A 25,728-nucleotide genomic window follows, 5' to 3' on the forward strand; every position below is an offset into this window, starting at 1 on the left:
GACAAAATGTGATCTGTGAATATGGGATTTACAAATAAAATTAGATTTGCTGTTATGATACATAGGTAATTCATGTTATCAGACCACTTGATATTTTCTTTAAAATTTTTACTATACGAACTAGAAAATCATATATAGGATTTCTAAGCCTTCGTGTACCATGTAATTTCAAAGAAGTTTCCTCTGTGCTGTTAAACAGTTGTTTTAAATATTATATTCAGCAAAATGGCATCATAATACATTGCATACAATAATAATGGTTTTATGATTTTCTTTCTTTCCAGCAAACACACAAACTAAAGCACATCAACTCAGTCGGGGATGAGGACTATTAGCCAGACGCCATAAGCAATAAGTCCTCCCAGCCTTCGAGTGGAGCAGCCGGCTTTTCCCAAATCCTGAGATCAAGCGAGTAAGTGTGACTTCCGGTACGGGCCAGCGCTCGTCCAATCAGCATCGACTCCTCCAGTGCCGGCAAATCATATTCCTTGGTCCATGTTGTATTTCTGAACTAAACCGAAATAAGCAGGAACAACTGTAAACACGTTCACCTGAGAAATACAAACCGGATCAGATCCACGTCTGTCCCATACAGCAGGTACCAGGTTCGTCAGTTTCCGGTGTGTTGCGACATATATTACAAGTCGGTTCCACTGCGAGCATGTGAGACAGCGTTAGCCAATTAGCGTTGTAAGCTAACTCCGGTGCGCCATTCATTTTTAGCATGAGGCTAATTTAAAGAAGTGCCAGAACAAAGCTGGGGAGGGAGAGAAAGTGAGGTCGTTGTCACCTTGGTTTGTAATTTACTCCTCTGATCTAAGGAAGTTAACTTTCAGCCTCTTCCTGTTGTCAGGAGGGAGGCGAGTGTCCACCCCAGGCTAGCCAATGTGTTAGCATCGTGCTAACGCTAAGCTACTCTGACAGCCAGGGAGCTCCATGCGCGGGCTGTAGGTGCCGGTGTGTTTACATCAGCTGTTCTGGTACGTGCGTGTCAACTGCAGCCAAACTAACGTCTGTCGTTAACAGTTTGTTTGGCGTGTGCTTCTGACATGGTTAGTTTACTTTGAAAGGGTTCATGAAGTGTCCAGCTGATTGAGGGATGGAGGTTGACATGCAAACTTAATTTAAGCTTCACTGAGATTTAACTTTTCTCTCCATGATGTTTTTTATTTCATTCTCATATCCTTGAGTCAGTGGGAGACTCCTTAAAAAGAACAACCCTCTCTCTTAGTGGAAGATAAGGTCAAACTTTATCGATCCACACACCAAGGGAACTCAGTTGTTACAGAAACAAAGAATACAATTTTTTATATGTCTAACAAAGCTATACATAATTTTATTTTAGTATGTACATAATATAAACTGTTAACTGTAGTGGTTTCTATATACATGTTATTAACACCTGTTTTGGGCTTATCCAGCGAATTCAATATCTTACAAATCATGATGCATCATTATATTTAGGTATAAATCCTGGAAATCCAATACAAGTTACACCAGTTGATATGACACTTTGCCTTCAGTGGCCTAATTTGAACAGTAATATCAAAGACTCTTAGTATTTATAGTCTGGCTTTATCTCGAATTTGTTTACTGTCATTTTTGATTATGCATGGTGAACTCAACTCTGACTATTTTGCAAATTCCCACTCAGATAAATGGCTTCTGTAAAGTTGGGGTTGACTTGAAGCTGACAGTTGACATTTTACCTCCATAGTCATTGTTTCATGTTGAATCTAATGTGTTTAAGTACATAGACATCACTCTTTACTATATATTCCATTCATAATTTGATGTAGTGCAAGTTTACTGTTGTTGTATCGACTAGTTCTGACAGTCCTCTTCTCTGTGTATAGAGGTATGGATGCAGAGGGCTTCGGGGAGCTGCTCCAGCAGGCAGAGCAGCTGGCTGCAGAGACAGAAGCAGTGTCGGAGCTGCCACATGTTGAGAGGAACCTCCAGGAGATCCAGCAGGCAGGGGAGAGGCTGCGATCCCGCACGCTGACCCGCACCTCACAAGATGCTGCCGACGTGAAAGCGTAAGTTACACCAGATAAATAGATGTGTTGCATGTGGGGCCTCTCAGAATCAAGCTTGCCAATGCAAAAAGGTGTCGCATGGACTGTCATGTTATCACCAAATTAAAAGTCTGCTCACAAATTCATCCAAACTGATTGACAAAGCTTCAGCCAGATATCCGTAGACAGCTGTAGAGCTAGTGTTAGCTTCCCGGTTGGCACTGGCTGAATAAAGAACTGTTCTCTTGTCTGTCAAATCCTCACGTCTCATAGCCAGATCATATGTCTTCAGCAAATGCTAAATGAGTGTTCAAATCAGGTGCAGAGTTTTTTTTTTATGCTATCCCTCTAACAGATTAGTCACAATGTGAATACATTTTTTTTTAAAACATAATAGCATTTACTTAAGTAATTATTATTGATCCTCTGTGATTTGCACTTTACTATTCTGTCTAGGGGCTTCTTGTTTTAAGACATATGTAAAAGGAAGTTATATTAAATGAAGTTTAACCCATTCAATAATTTAGAAATACCATTATTCCATAGTTTGTTTGGTTTCCCTCATATATGTCTGAACACAAATATTGTGTAATTCCTATGTAGCCGACATGACATGATTTTTAGACCAGTGGATAGTTCTGTAATTGTAGCATATCCTCTAATGCCCTCTAGTGTTTGTCGAGTAGAACTACAGTTGTTTGTAAGTCTTTCACTGAATGACATTCATTCACTCTCTCCCCCTCTCTGACCCCCTCTCAGGTCGATCCTCCTCGGGTCCAGAGGCTTAGACATCTTCCACATCTCTCAGAGGTTGGAAAGTCTAAGTGCTGCCACAACCTTTGAGCCCCTGGAGCCTGTCAAGGACACTGACATACAGGTATGAGCACAGCTAACTGCTGGCTTTGTAGTCTCATGATCGTTGAGGAAGACCATCAGAGTTTTATTTATTTTTTCAGATGGAAAAAGATACAGTCCACTTTATAAATGATAAGAGAGTGAGACTTCTTTCTCTCAAAGCCATCTTTGGCTCAGCATATTTAATTAAAGACGCTGGCTCACAGAGAGCCCATTAACCAGATACGATGGTCTGCAGTAGAGACAGTGAACAAAGTTTCTGAGATTGTGTCTGGAGGATGAAAGGAAAAGTCACAAAATGATTTGTTGATAAGTCAACTGACATGTCTGGGTTTTTTATGAGGAACGAGGCATTAGAGTTGTGTATTGAGAACCGGTTCTGTCACTGGATAATGGTTGGCAGGTGGAACGTTTGTATTGTGGTGCGTCGGGAGAAAGAAGTTAGTTAATTACAGTGGATACTATATTTAGATATTTCTTCACGTAGAAATATGATTTGATTATGGGTCGAGATTGATGAGAACCTAGTTGAGTTAATTGTAGGAGAAAAACTGACATATTTTAAATTGACACAAATTAAAATAACCTTATATACTGTACAGTTTATGTCGTTCATATTTAAGGAGCATGATTCAGTCATAAAGACTTTTTTTGTCAGTTGGAGCTTTGATCAGCTCCAGGCAGCACTTAATGAACCAGTCTGTATTTCTCTGTCTTCAATATAGTAATTTAACTCCATCTCCAAGTTTATTTTCCTTTATCATTTATTCCTCTTCGTCCATGACTGTGCAGCTTTTCTTCTTCTACATTTACTCATCTGTTTTCATCAATATCTTATGCGATGTTCTTGGTTAGGTGGGAAGAAAGGCATGGGTGGGTTTGAATGACTCACTGGAAAAGCACTTACACACACACACTCTGAACTTGCTCTTCACCTCTTATTGGTTTATAGGGAGACAGTGCATCACACAGATCCATCTCAGTAGAAATGTGCAGTGTAGGGTTGCTGCGTGAGTCAGGTCGATGTCACCGGTGTTACACGGTGTTCAGACACACACCGATCTCATATCTTGACTGAGCCAAGCTCTGAACGCTGTCACGCTACATCGCAGCCCACTTCTTTCTTCCTCCTACAGCAAAGCATTGAATGTTGTGCTGGGAGAGTCTCAGTCACTTTACATCACCAGGAACAAGGAGAAGAAAAGAGGATACGTGGTTCAAAGATGTTACAGGATACAAACACAGTACACGATTGAGAAAACTCAACAATATCAGGCTTGTTACTGTAGTTTCATACTTAAATGTTAGATATCAAAGAAAATGTTCTCAAACTGTATTTTAGTGATCGAAGCACTAAATATCCAGATACCAATAAACATCTAGAGATCAAATCATCAAAACATTTTGTACTTGCAGTGTAGCTTGAAGTCAGATATCAAAACTGAGGGGGATGGTTTTTAAAGCGTTTTTCACACATGAAATCCCTTTCATAATCTAATAAAGAGAAATCCGTGTGTTGTTACCATTTTTCCAGTCTCACTAAATACATTATCTGAATTCCTAGTTCGGACTTATAGGAAGAGTCTATATGAATCATACTTAGCTGCTGTCAGACACTGATGCTCTTATCGTTACTGTCTTCACAGAATGTGGACAGACCCATTAGCCGCCAGTTCTGTACTGGTCCACCTCCTTCAATCTGATATTTGTAATTGGAACGCTCCAATGTCCAGGCAGTTTTAGGGAGGTGCTGCTGTGGATGTCTCCTTAATGAATTGTTGTTTTTTTATATTCTTGTGTTTTACAGTAACTGCTTGTTAAAACATATACTTCAAGTAAGAGCATGTATCGGGACGAGCACCGATCCTGTGTATTGTACTTATTTGCTCATCTGTCTGAGTGAGAAACTGTAGAAGAGTGCGAAGTATCCTGAGGAACAATTATATTGTTTAAACCAGGTAAAAAAAAATACAACACAATATATGAGGGGTTTAATTTTATTTTAAAGATAAGGATTTGGGGGGAGTATACAAGTTTGATTGAGAGAAGTGCCAATATGCTGCCAGTGTGTGTGTTTGTGTCTGTGTGTATGTCTGTGTGTGTGTTGCGCATGAGTAAGCTGATAAATGCCTCCTGTCTGACACACACTCGCACACAGTACCGAGGTTTATTGGTGTGTGAGTGATCTGTATGTGTGGTTGAATGCAAATGAGTGAGCATCTTACTATAGAGGACCATATAGCCACAGCCCAAGATTAAGGGCTTCAAGGACCTCGTTTCTAGACTCCACACAAACACCCTGCACATCTCACAAGACAGGGTTTTGTTTAATTTCTCACCCTTTTGTCAAACACTTACGATATTTAAAAAAAATCCTATGTCTTCCAGGGAAACCTTGAGAAAATGTAGATTGAACATCACTGTATAACCAAAGAGTGTGAAATAACGTGTTTCATTCCAGGCAGCATATGCTTTTTTGTGAATCATAGAACCCAATTATGGTAAATTGATTTACATTATAAGCTTTCCTAATTCATATATCCGCACAAAGGGCTCACAGCATTGAGAACATGAAGAAAAATACAAACCTGATGTGTAATCGATCAACGGGATATTGATCGGCAACTATTTTAATAACTGCTTCACCACTTGAGTCATTTATCATTTAATAACATTGAATTTACTTTTAATTTTATGAACAATTAATAAGGTGATCATTAATTAAAGCCCAAATATCTATATTTCCACATTGCCTAAATCACTATTCGTGCACTATCATATAACGATTTTACCGATTCTCATCCTTACTCCTCTTTTGCCAGTTCATCCTTTCATATCCACATTGTACAAATGCATTAAAACATGTGAATCCAAAGATGTAGACGGAAGAACACCATCAGGAGCTGATAATTAAATGAGGCTAATTCTCGACACCCAAACCTAATCCCATTATAAGACATGCATGCACAGATTTACCCCCAGCAGTGTAGATGTTTTTATAATTAAATCCTCTTTTTTTGTCTCTTCCAGTTTGGCATCTGTACAATATGTTCCGTGTCTGCAATTGTCATGGACAAAACACTATTCAGTGCTTCTGGGTTGCGTGTGTTGGTATCTGTCGTGAAGTAATGTAAACTCACAGAGGAAGAGGACAAATATGGAGAATCTGAAACAAGGAGACAAAATACAGAGAAATTAGATGGAGACAGGCAGAAACATTTAAACTGTAGTCGTGGAGCGCTGAGAGCGATACTGGTAGAAAAATGGCGACTGACTGCAGTTTTTTCTGTTTTTTTTTTGGACTCCGTGTCCTCGTCTCACTTTTCACTGTTACATCTTTCCCTGCCACGGCTCTCTCTCTCTCTCTTTCTCTCTCTCTCTCTCTCTCTCACAGCTTTTCATCACCTCGCTCTCTTTGAGCTGGTGCCTCAGCTTCCTCTCTCTTTCTCTTCTACTTCAGTTTTTTCTCTACTCCTCATTTTCGTTCTTTCACTCGCTTATTTTTACTCCTCTTCTGCTGCCCTCCCCAGCCCCTCTCGTACACACACAGTGAAGCTATGTCAGTACTGTTCGCCTATCTCAGCAGATGCTCAGGGCTTAGCCAACTGCATCGTGTGTGTGTGTGTGTGTGTGTGTGTGTGTGTGTGTGTGTGTGTGTGTGTGTGTGTGTGTGTGTGTGTGTGTGTGTGTGTGTGTGTGTGTGTGTGTGTGTGTGTGTGTGTGTGTGTGTGTGTGTGTGTGTGTGTGTGTGTGTGTGTGTGTGTCTCTCTCTCTCTCTCTCTCTCTCTCTCTCTCTCTCTCTCTCTCTCTCTCTCCTCTCTCTCTCTCTCTCTCTCTCTCTCTCTCTCTCTCTCTCTCTCTCTCTCTCTCTCTCTCTCTCTCTCTCTCTCTCTCGCTGCCTTTGCATGCCTGTATCTGTGTCAGGCACGATCGATCGCTGGCATATACAGTGCACAACCATGTGCTTATGAATGAACGTGTGTGTAGCGTGGATTTGGCTGCACGTGGGAGCATGCATTTTCATCCGTGTGTGTACCGGCGTGCACATATGAATGCAGCTTTACTGTGTGTGTGAGAATGTGTGCCAGCCATGTGCGCAGGACTACAAGTGTGGTGTGTATTAAAACGCTTGCTTTGTGTGCTTGGGCGGTGATTCCTATGTGTCAACCGGCACATAGGAATAGCCCCCCCCCCCAACCCACATGTGCCTCCCAAACCCTTCATTAACTAAACATGACCCTTAAGAGCATGATTAGCCTCATTTCAAGACAGGATGTCGGAAGCCATCAACCGTGGGGGGAAAATCCATTACTATAATTGCATTGAGCCGAGGGAGGGAGGAGGGGGGGGGGGGATGCATAGATGGATAAAATGGGAAGAAAATGAGTGGGATTGAGGGAGGGAGGGCAATCGGAGATGGAGTGCAGAAGGGAGAGGGTAGAGGATGAGAGCTGAGGGATGCGGGGGTGTCAGCTGATGGTAGGAACTGTTATTCTATATTGATCCATAGTTCCTTCTCATGGATCCCCCCCTGTGTCTACGCGCTCAGTTGGTACGTTCCTCCGACGATAAAAGCACCTCCAGTGAGTCTTGATGTAGCACTTCCACTCGGTTCTCCGGCTCACGCGCCAGAGAGTCACCGGCCAGCTTGCCAATGGGGAAAGGCTGCGAGGGGTCCGCCATGCCGGCTCGACAAGGCACAGGGAACACGCCCCAGTATGGCGGCCACTGGTTCTCCCCTGGCCCGGCGACCTGAAGGTATGGACAGGCAGCGGGCTGTCATAGCTCAGATACCTGAGCACAGACAAAGAAACAAACTCTTCTTTTGTTCACTCTTTCTTGTCTCATCCTCTCTTCTCATCTGTCTGTCTGTCTGGCGCTCAGCATGAGTGAGTATTTCCCATGCACATGAATATACACACACACACACACACACACAGACTAACACACAAAATTACACACATGGACCGGCAAGTGCGTTGTCTGACAGACTTTTTTGTTTAATTTCTCTTTCTTATCCTCTCCTGTGATTATTCTAAATTTTGTGCGGCTGTGTGACGGCCGTGATGATGATGACAATTTTATAAATTGATTGTGTGATTTGCACTCAGACATCACTGTCTCCAATGTACAAATGCACATGTCTGTGTGTGTATTTGTACTGTAGTATTTTACAAATATATGTTTGCCTCACAGGAAGCAAAGGAGCGAAGGGTGGGGTTTCTCTCGGACACACACACACACACACACACACACACACTCACGCTCACTAGGGCAGTGGACAGCGCATTCTGTCGTGGCAAATGAGGACAGAAAGCCTTTCACTCTTTCCCCATGACACAGAGAACAAGGCTCCCTGCTTTCATTTTCTCTTTAACTGCTCATTGACCGTGTCCTTACGTAGCCTTTGGATTCCTCGACACCCTGTATCTCTACAACATGCCTGTGTCTCGTAGTGTCTGTGTGTGATAAGCATGAAGCCGGATGGAAAGTTGAAAATCTGATATCCTGATTTAACCCCGAACATAAAGGGAAAAATTCAGGTGCGTTCCTACGCAGACAGTTTGACTGTCTTGACCGAAGCGAACAGAACGAGGGGCCTGTGCGCGGTGGAGAACGAGCACATGTGTGCGTTTTAACATACGCATGATGAAATGCACACATGTGCTCACAAACACGCATGCATGAAATTAATGACTTGTTATTGCCAGAAATGGTCATATGTGATCTGTGGATTACAATAGGATGTATTTTTAGAGACACAATCAGGCGTCCGCTGAAATTTTATCATATTTGCTGATAGTTGCAGAATTAGAGACAAAGACCGAAACTTCAATGGTTGTATTGTGAATTGATGACAGATTGGTCCTCAGGTCCGTCCGTCTTCCCTGTTCAGTATCTGGTATTTTTTTTATCATCATCAATTCTGTATTTCCTGATTAATCCTCAGCTATTTTCCGTGGCTCTGTTTCTGTTCCTGTAGAAGTCCCCGTATCTGTCTGGCCAGCAGGCTGTGGGTGTACAGTGGCTTGCAGATCTCTGAGGATACACAATACAGGGGTGGGGCAACTGAAAATGTACGTCTTTAGATTCACCTATAGCCAAGCACTGAATTCTGAATGAGAGAAAGTGAGAGTTAAGCATCGTCGTCTAAAATTTAAGCGAGGCTCTTTAATATTAAGCCTGCCCCCTATATTTTGCGTTTATTTTTTACCACGGAGCATCTGCACTGTTTAGTCATTGTGAAATGTTGGGTACAGTATGTCTCAGACTGAGTAACATGCCAAGTCTTTCACATATTTAGTGCTGATATGATGTCAGAAACAGTGATGTCGTGTCTGTCTGTGATTAAGCCTCGAAATCTGCTCAGAATTTGGTAAAACTTGGTCAGATTTTCAAATTAACCGAGAAACAATAAAGGACGATACAATTTGTGATGCATTTCTTTTTTTAAGCGTTATCTAATATCAGTAAGAGCTCTTTGTCTTGTTAATTTTATTTAAAAAAGTACAATATCATCCCCTATGCCAACATTTTGAGGCAAGAAAGATGAAGATTATTTCTCAGACAAATTGGAGATTTGGCCACAGCTCCTGGCACAAAAAATGTTGTATGGGCAAAGTCACTGGCAGCACAAATGCAGCTGGCAACGAAATGACAGCAATGAAAAATCTTTTCTTCCCGTTGTACTTCAGTTAAAACAAAAAAAAATGCTGAGGCGACTTCCCAGCAGAGTCTTCCATAAAGCAGCTTGTATGCTTCTGTAAAGAGTGACCCCCTCCCTCGTCTGTGTCTGGAGAACATGTTCGTCTCATTCCTCCCTCTCACATTTTAAATGGACCCTTGACAGAAAAATATCCCCCTCTTACGTTTTAGTAGATATTTTCTATAAACCCTTGTTACAAAAATGTCTTCTTCTCTATTTTCTTCTGCTCTCCTCTGCTCATTTCTATTCTATTCTTATTTTTCAGTGCAGCTCTCCAGTGAGCATTGACCTGAGCTCCTCTCTGGTTAGAGCACTTAAATATAGACCCATTGTCGGCCTCTCCTGGGGAATAAAGTGAGGGTGGGGGCAGAGGGTAAATGGGAAGGTTGGAAGAAACTTATTTCCCCTATAAGTAGACTTATTTTTTACAGCATTTCCCAAGACGGTAAGTTAAACTGCTCTAGCCTTAGCTGCATGTACATACTAGTTAATATTACACGAAAGCTTCTTTTAAACAAGCACTGCAGTTGGGGAATTTTCCAGAATTTTTCACGTGAGTCCACAAATGTCGCAGTCAATTGCTCCGGACGTCTTCTGGTACTTTGTGAACACGTCTGGGGAAAGTCTCCTGCAGCGTTCTTCATACGGGAAAGTCAAACGTCTGGAAAATATGAGTAATATTCTTTTACTAACAGAAGATTAGTTAGGGAATTATGTTAGATACTTAAAGGACGTCCATAGCATTGTACCAGCACAGTAAAAATAAATATTTGTCTGAATCTTTGTCCAAAACTAAACTGACTCACATACGGCAATCGTTGAAGGAAGCTTCACTCATCATACGGTTCTTCTGTCTGAGTGAGTTCGTGACCTGAATGACTGCACTCTCGTATTACTAACCCACTTAGATCGAGTTAATCTGCCTTCCACTATGACTGAGCGTGGCCCAGTTCATGGCTTCCTCTCTATGAAGGACCTTGATAACATCCAAGAAGAGTTAAATTAAGGCCGTTAATGCGATTTACATCAGTGACTTCGATAATGACCTGAAGATGCGATTTCGGATGAGAGTGAAACATCTACAGCCAAGTCCAGTTGCTGTCATTTCAACTCTTTTTGGATAACTGTGACCTGGATGACTGAGCATCTTCACCTTATTAAGAGGAGAAATGTATAAAATTAAACAAACGGCTGTAGCTTATGACTTGTAATGGGTTGGATTTGCCCTTTTCGCTCTGTCACTGGTACTTTGACAACTTTTCATTTGTCAGGTGACGGCTCTTCCGCTCGATTTCTTATAAAAGACGAGATAAGACTCATTCTTACTCTTTTAGAGACGAGCAGCGGGGCACACCCTCCACAAGTCACCTGTGTATCGCAGAGTTTGATAATCAGTGGTACCTCTATTGTAGTTTGAGATTGGCCTCTATGCTTCCAGTTTGCCCTGATTTGCCAGGATAAAGGGATGAAAGTGAAGGAGGAGGAGAAGAATGCAATGACAGACAGAGGTGAAGGCTGGGAGCGAGGAGAGAAAGGATGGGTTGGGATTCAATGAGGCTGAAGTAGGTGGGCGATTAGAGGAGCAAGTGAGAGGTGACGAGAAAGGGGGAGCGAAGCCAGGAGCACCCACGTCCCGGTAGATCAGAATAATCTCCAGACGGATTGACAAATGCTAAACCTCTCTCTAATCTAAAGTGCTTATTCTAAAAGCTGAAATTATCCTACATATGCTACAGGTAGAAAGACGTTTGCTGTCGTAAATGTCATCAATAAAACATGCCATTATCTGACAGAGGGGAACGACTCCACCAACTCAAGGGGCTGTCAAGTCAGGAGCTGAAGGCGTATAGGTACATCAATATCAGAAATAATGTGCCGTGGCATGAATGCAGATTTTAACAGACCAGTTTCTGGCGGTTGTTTTGACCTTTGAGACAACACAACTGAGAAAAACCAAGCAAAACCATTGCGTCTTAAAATGTCCTTGAAATTATTGAGTAAATGAAAAAGCAGATGAAAAGCAAAATTTTCTCCCGTTTTCTGTTGATTGAATTATCTTCTATTTTCCGGGGCCACAAAAGTGCTCGTATCCCTACATAATGTGTGCTTGTTAAGTGCACTTAAGCAATCACGTGAGACGTTCATTCATTGATTGCAACAAAATGATGATAAATTCTCCCGTAATTGTGAGGAAATGCTGGTTTTCTCCTTCTAACCTGAATATTTATAATCCATTGGTTGTTCTGAAGGTGAAATGTGCAGTTTTAAAACACTCTGTTGCAGTTAATGATTAATTTGACGCTGTCCGACGTTTTCAGTCAAATTCAACTTTTTGTCATTTTATACAATACAGCAAATCCCTTGTATGTGGAAACCTGCTTGGCAATATAAAAACAGATTCGGATTTTAATTCTCATTTACAGGAAACGATGCAGTTCAATTGGTGATATTATTGAATGTGATCGACTTTGCAGCTGAGAAATATAATGTGTGTGATGTGCTGCATAATATGTTGTTTGCCAAAAGAATATTTTTGTGTAAATGTGTATAATTTGTTTGATATAGTAACAGCCTGTGGTCCACCCTCGTGTTCGCTCTTAGAGAACAGAGACAGCATTTAGAGCATGGCCACCATTTTGGTGTTCTTGCAAGATGGACGTCCACGTCCACTTTCCCCCTTTGCCGAGCGCTATCATGTCCTGTCCCTTATACTCCAGTTCTTACCACTTACCGACCTGACAAGAGGTTTTATGATCAGTTACAACAAGATATGAATAATTACCTTGTTCATACAAAAGGGCCAGAACAGGGGGAGGAATGTTTGCAGCGGCAGCCATCTTGAGTTTGCATCAAAATGGAGGCTGTGATGACTGCTGTCTCATAGCAGGATGGTGCATGAAGAGCAGCATCGCCTCTCCGGCCTGCCTGTACATCCAGATAAATTGGCTGCTATACGTCTGACTAATCCTGGCAGTGCATGATTTGACTGCACACGTCTGAGAAGGGCAGAGGAAAAAAAAAAAAAAGGGGGCGGAAAATTGAGGAGCAGCTTCTATCTCCCGTAGAGCAAATGATGGCGCGCCTGCTAAATCTGTCCCCTTAGAACTCGCTGCAAACAGTTTATCTCTGCTTTATTTGGTCCCCACCAGTCAAACTAATATCACCTGCTTTGTCTCTTTCTGTGTTTGTCACCGTGCGTCATCCCCTCCCTCCATCTCTCTCTCTGTCTGTCTGCCTCGTTCACAGGGCTTCCTGAAGAATGAGAGGGACAACGCCCTGTTGTCGGCCATCGAGGAGTCTCGTCGCAGGGTCAGTATTTCCTCTCACGATGAAGAAGATCTACAGATGGGGTTACGAAATCTAAATCCTGCTTTGTAGGAAACAAGTTCCAAAAGAGCATCTCCAGTTTCAAACAGGCTAGAGAAGCCAAAAATATATTTTTTTCATTCTTTAGAGGTGAAATTATGTACACTTTAAAAGACCAGTAATCAGTAAGTAGTTATACACGGGGGCTTCCTTGTGTCAGTTACTTTAAGATTAGCACATCAGAGTTTTGGAACACTTAAAAAGAATACTAGATTTCCGCAATATCTCTGCACTGTGATCTTAAAGTCCCTCTGGTGGGAGCCTTGAGGGAATAGTTTTGAAATGGCTTCCCTGATGTGCAGAGCTAATAGGCCCTTTTTAATTAGCTGCCGTTCCCATTATCGCTCTCTCTGCTCCCTGGGAGACGAGGAGGGTGCAAAAACATCTAATGCAACGAAGATTTAAAAGAAAGTGAATTTTAGATGTTCTGGCAGATTTGTGAATGACCGCTGCAGCTTTTACACGACAGGAAATGTTGGATTGTTAAACGACAAAATTTAGTTTGAGATGTGCAATGTCACTGCAGCTACTTCAATGGATGATCTCATTTAAATTCAAAGTCCTGTCACCACTCGCAGTTGTACATTTATAAGGTTGATGAAATTATCTGTATTTGAGTGAAATCTAATATTGATTTAATGGCTAATATACATTTTTTATTGGTTGGGAAATGAGACCATGATCTATATTTACTGACTATCTACTGCCACTTGCATTTGAAAAATTAACTTGTCAATGCTCTCTGGTGAACAAACTATGTATGTAGTGAACTTACTTACATAAATTATCAAATTTTAAACTATATTTTAAAGCTTTGACATCCAGAGAGCGACCAATTTAAACCAGTAAATTCTGGCTTTCGTCCAGATCTGTTTGTCCCTGAGCTGGAGTTTCAATTATCTCACGTTCCCTTTATCCCACGCTGAGTCTCTGTGGAGAGTTAAAGTGGGCTGCAGTGTGTCCTGGTGGAGTAGTGCAATCTTAACTGAGGTCTGCTGCTAAATCCGGTGGGTGTGTGTGTGTGTGACTGTTATAGGTAGGCCCAATTTAAATAACTAGTGCAGGGCTCGCCCAAAATGTCCCTGTCAACTGGGATCATCCAAACAACCCCACACAAGTTACCCATTTTAGAATCGCCTCAAATGAACAGAGCAACAAACAAGGGGCCAAAAAAAAAAGATCCATGTGTCAGTTGTTCTTATTGAAGATTTACAAACACCCAAGGTATAGAGATAACGAGAATTAACGCTTCTTAATATACAATTCATTCTAGTTCTATTACTAGAATGGTGCTTACCTCCACCATGGGCCAGCAGCTCCAACAAATCCATCATGTTTATTTGGACATAGTCCTGAAACTATTAAAGATACATGTAAACTGTTAATTCTCTACTAAATCCACATTATCTGAGTTACTTTTTGGCGTCAGTCAGGTTTCTAGCTCTATTTGTTACCATTCAGGGGCTGAAAAAATACATACCCCCAATAAAATTAGCGAGATCTGGATTTTTATTTGGATCTGCACCCAAGCCTTTGTCAGATGTCCCTTTGTCTAGATTTGCCATGTGAAAACACAACCTCCTTCATGGAGGTAATCATACAGCAACATGCAACATAAAAAAATATTATAAAGACTGTATTCTTCAGTTGCTTCTTTCATGGTCACCAAATATTTCTATTTGTTCATAAGCTCTTATCTGAGACCTTGCTCGTTTTCACTAATTAAAAAATTCCAGGTCTCTTTAAAACAGAATAAACAACTTTCCTCTTTCTCCATTTGGATGCGTAGATGAGGTTTTTTCCCAGGACTATGGGTTTACTCAAAATGGAATCATGCAAACCGTCCTTCATATTAAAACCAGACTTAGTATATTCTCGGGTGAGAGCAGCAGATAGAAGGATTTTGGTCGACTGCCAATCCCGCAAATCCTCCCAAAATGTCACAGAGTAAATACAGCGGATAAACAGATGATCAGTGGTTTCAGTTGCAGCCTCTCAAAAGCTGCAGTTTCTGTGATCTACAGTAAATCGCAATCCTAGCAGGTCATTGAATAAATATCAGGACTAAGGGACTCAAGGCTTTCTTGTGAACTGCTCATCGTATCAGCTGCAAACCTGAACGTGTGTATGTTTAAATTGATGGGATATATATGTTTACATCAAGCTTTAGCGAGTTAAGATCACTAAGACAATTTTGGAACATTCCAAAATATGAATAAATTCATCACATAGCATCTAACGTGAGATATTATTATGAATAATACAGGTACAAGAGTTCGGCAGCAAAACTTCTTGTTCTCATTGATCTCTATCATCAAGTTGGATCATTTATCATTCCTCCTGATTTGGATTCTATAATCACACACAGACACTAAGCTAAGTACCATTGGGCTCCTGTTTCAGACGTTCCTGCTGGCGGAGGAGTACCACCGCGAGTCCATGCTGGTCCAGTGGGAGCAGGTGAAGCAGAGAGTTCTGCACACGCTTCTCGGAGCAGGAGAGGACGCTCTCGACTTCAGTCAAGATGTGGAGGTACAGGATGCACCACTCAGCGATACTTTAGGACGAGATATGTCCACAGTTCAAGAGGCAACTAATGAAAAAGACTGATTAAGAAAGATCGACTGTCTCAGTCTGTCACAAGGTTTTCCTTGTCCAGAAAACCAAATACGATTTAGCAGAACACTTGGTGCAGGGTCTTTGAAGGTTAAACAGTCGAGGCATCACTGTGGCTTGTTGAGAGGATCTTTCTGTAAATTTGTCAGATTTACTGCCTCACAACCTTTCCTCTCTTTAATAAGAACTGCCATAAAAAATGAATACTTCTCCCAAAAGGAAAGCGCAGGTCCACTGCTGTCGATCTTTAATAATAAAGAGGCCTGAAGAAATGGCTATTTTTGGCTTTCCTCTGGAGGGGAGGCAGGTAGAGACACCAGGTTTCACTACCAGATTCAGTCGTCTACTGTCTAGTTTACAATAATTGAACACGTCATTTCTTCAAGGCCCCGTGAATCTACAACATAGTATCAATTACAAGTTATCTCAACCACTGAAGTTGTAACCTAGATTGAAGATATTGACATTAAATGTTTAATCATTGAACAACAGAGTCATTTTCTAATATATTTGATCAGAAAAAACAACAAAAAAGCATCTATATTTGACTAAATTTAATAAGTCTGGTGATAAGTCTCAACTCTCCCAGGCCGATTTCTTGCCTCCATCTCGTTTAAACTAACCAGAATTATCTGTTATATCAGAGACTTGTAGATTCTATTTAAAAGACGTGTGTATCATCCTGTGGGAACATATCCCGGCTTTCATTGGACAATATGCCTGGAAACTAAAACTACTACTCTACTTTTGTGCCACTTGCTCCTGTGCAGTGTATCTATGAAGTTAACTCTCTTCTCTGTTATAGCCGAGCTTTGTGAGTGAAGTGACGGCTCCGGGAAGGAGTGCGTTGGACAGCGTGGAGGTGGCCTACGGACGACAGGTGAGTCTCTTTAATGATCACTGAAATGCGAAGGAAGACCCCGGAAATATCTACTATGTACAATAAACAATTTATACTTTGGGAAATTAATTCTAGCCCATTAATCTCCGTGTCGTAGTTTTACACTTCCGGAAATTTATCTCCAAATATCTATTATATTCACCAATTTAATTTTGTCATCCAACAACAAATAATCATATTTTTTAATGATTTGTGACCAATTTGTGTACAAAGCTGAATATTTTACACTTGGTCATTAAGTAATGAACAAACAATTCCCATTTCCAGCTAATATAAATATTATCTGATCACAGATTTACTAGCAAAGGAACAATCATAAATGACAAAATATGGAAATCTTTTAATTTATGAAAGAAAATAGCCGTCAATGATTTTACTGAAAATAAAGTTTTTCTTTCGGACATAAGTGCATCACTGCTTAAATCTAAAGAAGTGAAGTTAGAGTAAACTAAACACGGATGTGTAAATTCTGTTTGTGAGGCCTAGTCTGGTTGTTGAGTTGAAACTGGGCCACAGCGAGCCAGGAAGAGGCGGATCAAACATATTGATTGATTGGGCGTTAGAGCTGAACTCTGGGTAGTTCTCTCTCTCTCTCTCTCTCTCATTGGGTGTCTATGTCTCTCGGCTGCCACTCGCTCCCCCCCTCATCATCCTGTCTGACCTTTCCTCTTTCCCTCTGTGTTCGTCTCTCGTCTGCTACATGAAGCAGTGCCTCGATTGTGGCTTCTCCTTCGACCATGTGTCGACACATCGCCTGCGGAGTCATCTGTCTTGTCTTTGTCATCCTCTTCGACGACATTTTTAACGTTTTGATTCTTTTCTTCCTCTTCTTCGTTGTGAACCATTTCACCCGATGGTCGTAGCCTCTGCTTTCACTGTTGAAGCTGAGGATGGAGTTGTAGGCGGATTTAAAGATATTTTCCTTGAACTGTTGAAACTAAACCTGAGAAGTGAGCATTGGAACAACCTTGGGAACAGCTGTCATCAAATCGAATCTTTTCTTTCCTTGTTCAGATCTACATTTTTAATGAGAAGATAGTGAATGGTCATATCCAGCCCAACCTGGGAGACTTGTGTGCTTCTGTTGCTGAAAGCCTGGATGACAAGGTAACACTCACATCCGCTTGGTGTTTACTCCGTGAGTTTTCTCTGTGAATGCGCCGGTGACCTTCCTGTTCTCTTCATATCAGAACGTGTCCGACATGTGGCTGATGGTGAAGCAGATGACAGACGTGTTGCTGGTGCCGGCTAAAGACACACTGAAGAGTCGCACTTCAGTTGAAATGCAAATGGCCTTCGTACGTCAGGCACTCAGCTTCCTCGAGAACAGGTAACTGCTTGTTTTTTGGGAGTGGATTTTTGTTTTTGTTTAGTTTTTATGTAAAAGTTATTGCTAGATATTAAGTAGTCTGCACCAAGATGACTAATTCTGTCTGTGTCCTGTTTCTCCCAGTTATAAAAACTACACCATGGTCACGGTATTCGGGAACCTCCATCAGGCCCAGTTAGGAGGGGTGCCAGGAACATACCAACTAGTCCGCAGTTTCCTCAACATCAAACTACCAGGTCCCCTGCCTGGCATGCAGGTAACACACACACACACACACATCTCAACATCAGCTGCACCACAACCTTAATTGAAGTGTGCGACCAGCTGTCGCGCTCATCGATGCCAAGTGAAACCCAGATTATTGAGAACACACCTGCAGCTGCCAAATATCAAGATCCAGACTGAGAGATGTTTGTATCTGTGCCATCTCCAAGACTAAGCAGTTTATTCTGTATTCATCTGCAAAAACAACACAATTTGTTCTCTCACCTCTGCCAAGTGCTTGGTTTAAACTGCTGGTATTGTGTAGTCAACATGCACATGTACACAGGTAGTGAACAAAACACAATCAGTCTGACTGCATGAACAATGGCAGATGTTTGTTAAATCAGCAGAAGACTGGGTTGGCTGTTGAGTATGGTTTTAAATGGGACCTTGTCTTTCTATGGCATATGACACAATGACACATTTATATTTTATATGTTTATGTATAAACATAATGTGATTAAATGAATTTTACCATGTGATAATGTGGTTCACGAAACCATAGCTTCCTGCTTGTTGGTGCTAAATCTCTGTGGAGGCAGGTTATTGGAGAAGTTGTGTAGTTGACATATGTCTTGGTTATGTCCTGACTGCAATCAAAAACACAGTGTGAGACCGATTGTTATTCTTTTTTATTATAAATTATTATCTTCACCACTGCATCAAATCATGTCTGTGTTGGCAACAGGACGGGGAGATAGAAGGCCACCCAGTGTGGGCAGTGATCTACTACTGCCTGCGTTGTGGAGACCTGAACGCAGCCATGCAGGTGGTGAACAGAGTGCAGCATCAGCTCGGAGACTTCAAGACCTGGTTCCAGGAGTACATGAACAGCCCCGACAGACGGTGAGGACACAGCATGGTGTCTAAACGGGTTAATAAAGTTCAAATTGTATATTAAATCTGTTCTTTTCTAATATCCTGTTCCTCTTCAGCCTTTCCCCAACATCGGAGAACAAGCTTCGTCTCCACTACCGCAGAGTGCTGAGGAACAGCGCTGACCCCTACAAGAGGGCCGTCTACTGCCTGATTGGGAAATGTGACATCAGCGACAACCATGGAGAGGTAGCAGACAAGACTGAAGACTACCTCTGGCTCAAGGTACAGTACCGTCCCCCCATCTTTTCACTTTGCTTGATCTGAGAGGTTCTAGTTTGGTGTTTTATGTTGTTTTATTACTTGTGCATCTTTCTTGGAGTCACACGGGTTGTATTCCTTCAGTCTTTACATCCTGTGCACCATGTTTTGTGCTTGCAGTTGAACCAGGTGTGTTTTGATGATGACGGCAGCAACTCTCCTCAGGACAGACTGACCCTGCCGCAGCTACAGAAACAGCTGCTGGAGGACTATGGTACGACAGTGTTTACCTCTCTGTCCGCTTCCCTTTGCAGCTTTACTTGTTGGGCTGTGGCAAAACAACAGCATCACTTCGCCTCCGTCCTTCCTCTGTTTTCTTTGCTTTCATTGTGTAATTTTGCTCCCGAGTTGTGTCTGTGCTTTCTTTGAAAATTAGCTATTGAACCCGTATCCAGGATATTTGGGATGAAAGCTGATAAAGAGAGAGAGAGAGAGGTTGACATGCTGTGTTCGATTTTATCTGGTCATTCGCTCCTGAGATCAGTTCATTTCAGAAACCCCCCAAAACATCAGATCAAATTAGTCGTAAACGCAATTATCTTCCAACTGCCCTTTTCAAAGATGAGCTTCCTTTGACTCTTCTTCACTCCCTCCTTTTCAAAATAAAACTACCCACTTAAAACCACCACAGACCCTCCCAACTCATGAAAACCAGAGCATGAGGGCATCAGGCGAAAGCACAGTTTTCTCTGCCGGGTGTTGTCTTCTCCACAGGCCGATGCTGCTCCATTCAGATAACACTGTACTCTCTCTCTCTATTTCTCAGTAGCAATCCCCTCCATTTACCCCCCCCCCCCCTCCCTCTTGACTCCCTCTTCTCAGTGTACAGCCTCGAGCCTCATTGTGTTTCCTCCCTGCTGCTCTGCGCCCTCACATGGCGACCACCGTGTTGCTGCTTGTCCTCCATCTTGCTTCACAGTGGGATGTAAAGCCCGAAGCTTCTCTCTTCACTTCTCTCTCCAGCCTCGTCTGTTCTGAGTTTCTCCCTCCCTTGTTCGCCGCGTCTCCTCCTTTTCATCCCTCTTGTGCCTCACACCTGCATCAATGTTTTCCCTCCTTCCTTCCACGGATTTTCAGCCTCTTGTGAAAATCTGTTTTTGCACACTCGGCTGCAGCGTCCCCCCCCCCCACACACACACTCTTATCTCCCCTCCTTCATCCCTTTTCCTCTCTTCATCGCTCTCTCCCACCTCCTCCTCCTCCTCCTTCCTCTTCTCTCACACGCTCTCTCGGTTTTTTTGAACTAAAGTGCTGTAAGTCTGAGATAAGGCTATAAAATGGCTGACATTGTCCGCCCTGTTCTGCTCCCCAAACTTTCAGCCAGGAAGGGGATTAAGGATTATAATTAAAAAGTAAAGTTGATGACTAAGTACCTGCACCAGACAAAATGTGTTTTTTTTTTTTTTTAAATACTTCTTACATGTTAGTTGACGTAGCAGCGGTCAGATGCTGACATGTCATGAGGTTTGTTCATCAGTTTAGAAAAGGCTGGTGCAGCAGCACTTCAGTGAGCTGCTTACTGTGGTCGCCATGTTGTTTGTCACATTGATGTCTGACACTAGAACTTGGGATGCCAGTTTCTAAGCTACTGTACAACATCATGGACTTAAATCCTTCTAATGCTGAATAGTAGACGTGTAAAATACAGTCTCCTTTTTGGGACATATCCTGATGGGTACAGGGTTGTTAACATGGACTCTGAGAACCTTTCATTATTTATTCTGTACCTCTACTCTCTCCCCTTGTTTCCTGACACTTCTCCACTGTCACTTTATTAAATAAATGTAAATTTCAAAAATCTTTTCATTTCCTTTACTAATTAGATTTACAGAAATTGGAAGTTTGGAGCATCACGACCACAATAGCACAAATTAAAGAAAAAGTTAAGCCCCTTAATCACATTTTCATTATCATCTTTTCCCCCAAACACTTAACTTTGTCCTCCAGAAAGGAGAGACCGCTGTTATTAATTAGTTTTTAACAGTTGCACATAAAGTGAAAGATGGAGGAAATCATTCAAAAGGAAAAATGCGAACGTTGCTCAAAGATGAAGGAGATAAGATGTCAGTGAAATGTGTGGATTCTCATCGGGTAATAAAAGTGTCTGTCCTCCTTTCTGAAATTACACACAGGTCTGAGAAATAAAGAAATACCTTCTCATGAATTTGAGTTTTCATCTAAACAATCCCTCTCTCTCTCTCTCGCTCTCTCTCGCTCTCTCTCACTCTCTCTCTTGTCTTTTTGTCCAACAGGAGAGTCCCACTTCTCGGCCAGCCAGCAGCCCTTCCTGTATTTCCAGGTGTTGTTCCTCACAGCTCAGTTCGAGGCGGCGGTGGCTTTCTTGTTTCGTGTGGAGAAGCTGCGGAGTCACGCCGTGCACATGGCGCTGGTGCTGTATGAACTGCGCCTGCTGCTGAAGTCGTCCGGCCAAAGTGCTCAGCTGTGTGAGTGCCCTCCCCTTCATCCTGTACGCCACTCGAGAACATTTTTTTGTGTGTTTTTAAAAAATAATGTGTTCATGTTGTCGTTGTGCAGTGAGTCAAGAGCCGGGGGATCCTCCCATGATACGCCGCCTCAACTTTATCCGTTTGCTCATGCTTTACACTCGCAAGTTTGAGACCACGGATCCACGGGAAGCTCTGCAGTACTTCTACTTCTTACGGTGAATAATCCCACACACTTTAACCGAGTTAGTAAATTATAGATAAAGAGTTAAGTGCCTAAAATACACAGATTGAACTATTGCTTGTGTATAAAGATAATTGTGTGTTTTTCTGCAGTAACGAGAAGGACAGCCAGGGAGAGAACATGTTCATGCGTTGCGTCAGTGAGCTTGTTATCGAGAGTCGAGAGGTGAGTGTGACTATAATAGTTTTAGTTTCTATTATATTTTAAAGGTGTCACCACAATATTTCTCTGCTAAGGTTTATATATATTTTTTTATCTGATTGTGAGGATTTTGTCTCTTTTGCAGTTCGACATGCTGCTGGGGAGATTAGAGAAGGACGGCAGCAGGAAGGTAGGAAGGACTTCTCTCTATCTGACCCTCTCATCTCCTCTGTGGTTATTGTGTTTCTCTCTCCTCTCTCCTTCACACTTCTCCCCTGTCACTCTTTGTCTTCACTATATTCGAGGGGTGTCGGTCTTTCATGGTTAGAATTTGCTGCACAAATCTTCATTGTAGCATTAAGCCGATTCTTTTGTGCAGTTTTATCCAATGTTGAAATCTCCTTGTGTGGTTTCTCCTCTTTGCTGGAATCAAATCAAGTTCCCCTCTGCTCCACCAGCAGAAGTAGAACAGTGTCCTCTGTAGTATTCTCAGTCTCAGTCTCGTTCTCCCTCCTCCTCTTTAGCCGGGAGTCATAGATAAGTTTGCCGGCGACACCAGAGCGATCATCAGCAAAGTGGCTCTAGAGGCAGAGAACAAGGGCTTGTTCGAGGAGGCAGTCAGACTCTACGAACTCGCCAAGGTGAGCAGACATTTTTCTTTCTTTTTTTGTGATCTTTTGAATCTGTATTCTGCAGCCACATCCCCTCACTGTCTGTTCGCCTCCTCGTAGAATCCAGATAAGGTGCTGGAGCTGATGAACAGACTCTTGAGTCCGGTTATTGCCCAGGTCAGTGCTCCTCAGTCCAACAAGGAGAGGCTGAAAAACACGGCGGTGGCCATTGCTGAGAGGTAAGGAAAAACACACACACACACACACACACACACACACACACACACACACACACACACACACACACACACACACACACACACACACACACACACACAAACAGACACATACAAACACACGACTAGTATCTATTCAGTGGTGTCATATAAATGCTCAACCCTGAATGATTTCCTCTTCTCCTCATGCAGGTATCGTTCTCAGAGTGTCTCAGGAGAGAAATCGGTCGACAGCACGTTCTACCTGCTCTTAGACCTGATGACGTTCTTTGACGAGTACCACGCGGGTCATGTGGACCGAGCCTACGACGTGAGTGTAGCTGGGATTGTACACGGAGACGACTGACAACTCGTGAAGCACATTTCTAAAACCCTGATGGATGTTGTGTGTTGAGTACGTGTTGCTCCTCTTCTGTTTCCCCGTCAGGTGATGGAGCGTTTAAAGCTTCTTCCTCTCAGTCAGGACAGCGTGGAGGAGCGAGTCGCTGCTTTCAGGAACTTCAGCGATGAGGTGAGGAAACTTTCTCACAACACACAACTTTTTTTTAAGTACTTCTCTTTCTAAATTTTGTAAACGTCTCCAGGTGCGACACAACCTGTCAGAGGTGCTGCTGGCCACCATGAACATCCTGTTCACACAGTACAAACGCCTGAAGGGGGCGCCGGCAGGCACGCCAGGACGGCCACAGAGGACCATGGAGGACAGAGACATGGTGAGAAGACACTCGTCTTTCTATTTGAAGATCTTTGAATTTCATAAGAATCCTGCTTTATAATAAGAAACTTAGAAAAGCTGCAATTTTGAGGATTTTTTTTATTTGGAAGACCAACATTTTTGCTCAGGGGGAAACTCTCGCTCTATTTGTGAATATTAATGCTTCATATGTCGTCTTCTTCCTCAAACAGCAACTACGCAACCAGGCCAGAGCCCTGATCACCTTTGCTGGTATGATTCCATACAACATGGCCGGTGACACCAACGCAAGACTGGTGCAGATGGAATTACTGATGAACTGAGCGACAACACACACACACACACACTCACACTCACACACACAGAGCAGCCTTTGGAAAACCATAAACCTTTTGGCTTTTGAATATACAATAACGCTCACACACACTTGTCTGTTGTTTGTTGTGTGTTAACAGACACATCTTTGCATCACCCGTCCCGTTTGTCAGTCTCCTCTTTCTGTTCTGTTATTTTTTCCCCATTTTGTTGTTTCATATTTGTATCTGTGATGATTTGGAATAAAAAAAAAACTAAGTGTACTTTTCAGTTGCATTTTTTTTTATTTCATATTTTATTCATTTTGCCTCATTTTATTCATTTTGCCTGATCTTTCCAGTTCATTATGTTTTTTCTGTTGCACACGCAGACGAGCAGTCGTCTTTTTCTCTGTGAGCGAAGGAGCTTCCAGTTGTTGTACCTGTTGAATTGGACTTTCTGTTTTCCACTGCACATTGATTCAAGTTCTTTCAAACATTTTATCCCTCAGCTTGTTTTTCTCAGTCCCGCTCATTTCTGAGAGGATGATTTTCTGTACTGTGGCTGAGGTCTGTAGGGTGAAGGATTCCCTGAGCGAACATGTCTCACACAACATTCTCTCAACCAGGTGTTGGGTTTTGATAGACATCATGACACCTTCCTGTTTGTTTTCATGAAGGACTGACACCAAGTTGTTGTCAAAAGGAACTTTGTCATCCACAAGGTTCATCTTCACTTGTGTTGTTTATCAAAACATAAAACAAATCTCAAGACTAAATGAAAACCTCCAACTGCATTGAATGAATACGGGATTAAAAGTGTCCGATTCCTCTTGAGATCATTTATCCAGAGTGAGATCGAGAAGAAATGTAATGGAAGGTTTTTCAGTTTTAGACTTTTTCTTTTTCCGAATGGTTTAACACCATTAAGTTAATGTAATGAGAAGTTATTCCCCGTATTGCTCCAATCCCACCAGCCCCCTCTCCATCCTTTACCAGCACACACACTGACTTGTGCTGAGGTTTCCCCGAGCCCTAAACAACAAGTCTTCGCATGTGCAGTAGCAACCACCCTCCACCCGCCCCATTCAATCTGTGACCCTCACTCTCATGGCCCTCAGTCTGGCCTGAGAGAACACAGATGGAGGCGCATTCTGTCTTGGCTGCTCCACATAACTGTTGGGATGTGTCGAGTTCATGCACGGCCACGGACGGAGCCGAGCCAAGTGACTGTGGGATCTGCCGGCTGTTGTCCTCAGACCGACACTCTTGACACATCACCACTCTATAACACTTAATACCAATGATGCTGATCATGATAAAAATCACCTGGTTTATTAAATACATGGGATAAGATGTCTCCTGCTCAAATCGGATGTTTATTGTTCAGGCTGTAGTTAAGATTATACTCTTTCTTTACATCCCTGTTGGATGAGTTGTTCCTCTTGCTCTGTGTGTGTGTGTGTGTGTGTGTGTTTGTGTGTTGCCTCCTCCAGCAGATGAAGACCAGCCTCTCAGGTGTGCGCGCTGCAGCTGGTGTTGTGAATCAGGCCGATGACAAACACCTCAGATAACCCGGCTATTTCACAACACCAGGGTGGCACCACACCACAGCCGACGAGACCGAGAACCACGACGTGATGCTGCTAATGGAGAGTGGGCAGAGGAACAAGTTGCTCTTTAAAAGATGTATGATTTCAGTAGTTTGTATACAGACACTGACTTTGTATTAACTGTTTCATCTGCTGTGTCGACTTTATGATTTCTCCGTCACATCATTTTCTCTTTCTTCTTTCTTCCCATCTTCATAAATTGAGCCGAGCAACGTTCACTGACAGTTTTAAACACATCACAACTCTGTAAAACACAAAC

At 42.4% G+C, this 25,728-nt stretch overlaps 1 protein-coding gene across 5 annotated transcripts; it reads left to right on the plus strand.

Moving 5' to 3' along the window:
* The first annotated feature begins 322 nt into the window (after positions 1 to 322).
* nup93 (nucleoporin 93) lies at positions 323 to 24,124 on the plus strand. Of its 5 annotated transcripts, XM_053427606.1 has the most exons (23): positions 467 to 598; positions 854 to 980; positions 1,857 to 2,039; positions 2,778 to 2,895; positions 12,826 to 12,888; positions 15,349 to 15,477; positions 16,367 to 16,441; positions 17,477 to 17,569; positions 17,653 to 17,792; positions 17,916 to 18,048; positions 18,745 to 18,902; positions 18,992 to 19,157; positions 19,314 to 19,407; positions 21,446 to 21,637; positions 21,729 to 21,855; positions 21,974 to 22,046; positions 22,168 to 22,212; positions 22,547 to 22,663; positions 22,754 to 22,872; positions 23,062 to 23,179; positions 23,297 to 23,380; positions 23,454 to 23,582; positions 23,776 to 24,124. In XM_053427606.1, exons 3-23 carry the CDS (start codon positions 1,861 to 1,863, stop codon positions 23,884 to 23,886), a joined length of 2,463 nt encoding a protein of 820 aa, XP_053283581.1. In that variant the 5' UTR covers positions 467 to 598; positions 854 to 980; positions 1,857 to 1,860; the 3' UTR covers positions 23,887 to 24,124. The 5 variants fall into 5 exon arrangements, with proteins under 5 accessions (XP_053283583.1, XP_053283580.1, XP_053283581.1 ...); XM_053427608.1 differs by lacking the exons at positions 467 to 598; positions 854 to 980 and adding an exon at positions 323 to 412; XM_053427605.1 differs by lacking the exon at positions 854 to 980 and having other exon boundaries at positions 459 to 598.
* Positions 24,125 to 25,728: the final 1,604 nt, after the last annotated feature.

The sequence above is a fragment of the Pleuronectes platessa genome, chromosome 7, assembly GCF_947347685.1.
Source record: "Pleuronectes platessa chromosome 7, fPlePla1.1, whole genome shotgun sequence".
NCBI classification, from domain to species: Eukaryota; Metazoa; Chordata; class Actinopteri; order Pleuronectiformes; family Pleuronectidae; genus Pleuronectes; species Pleuronectes platessa.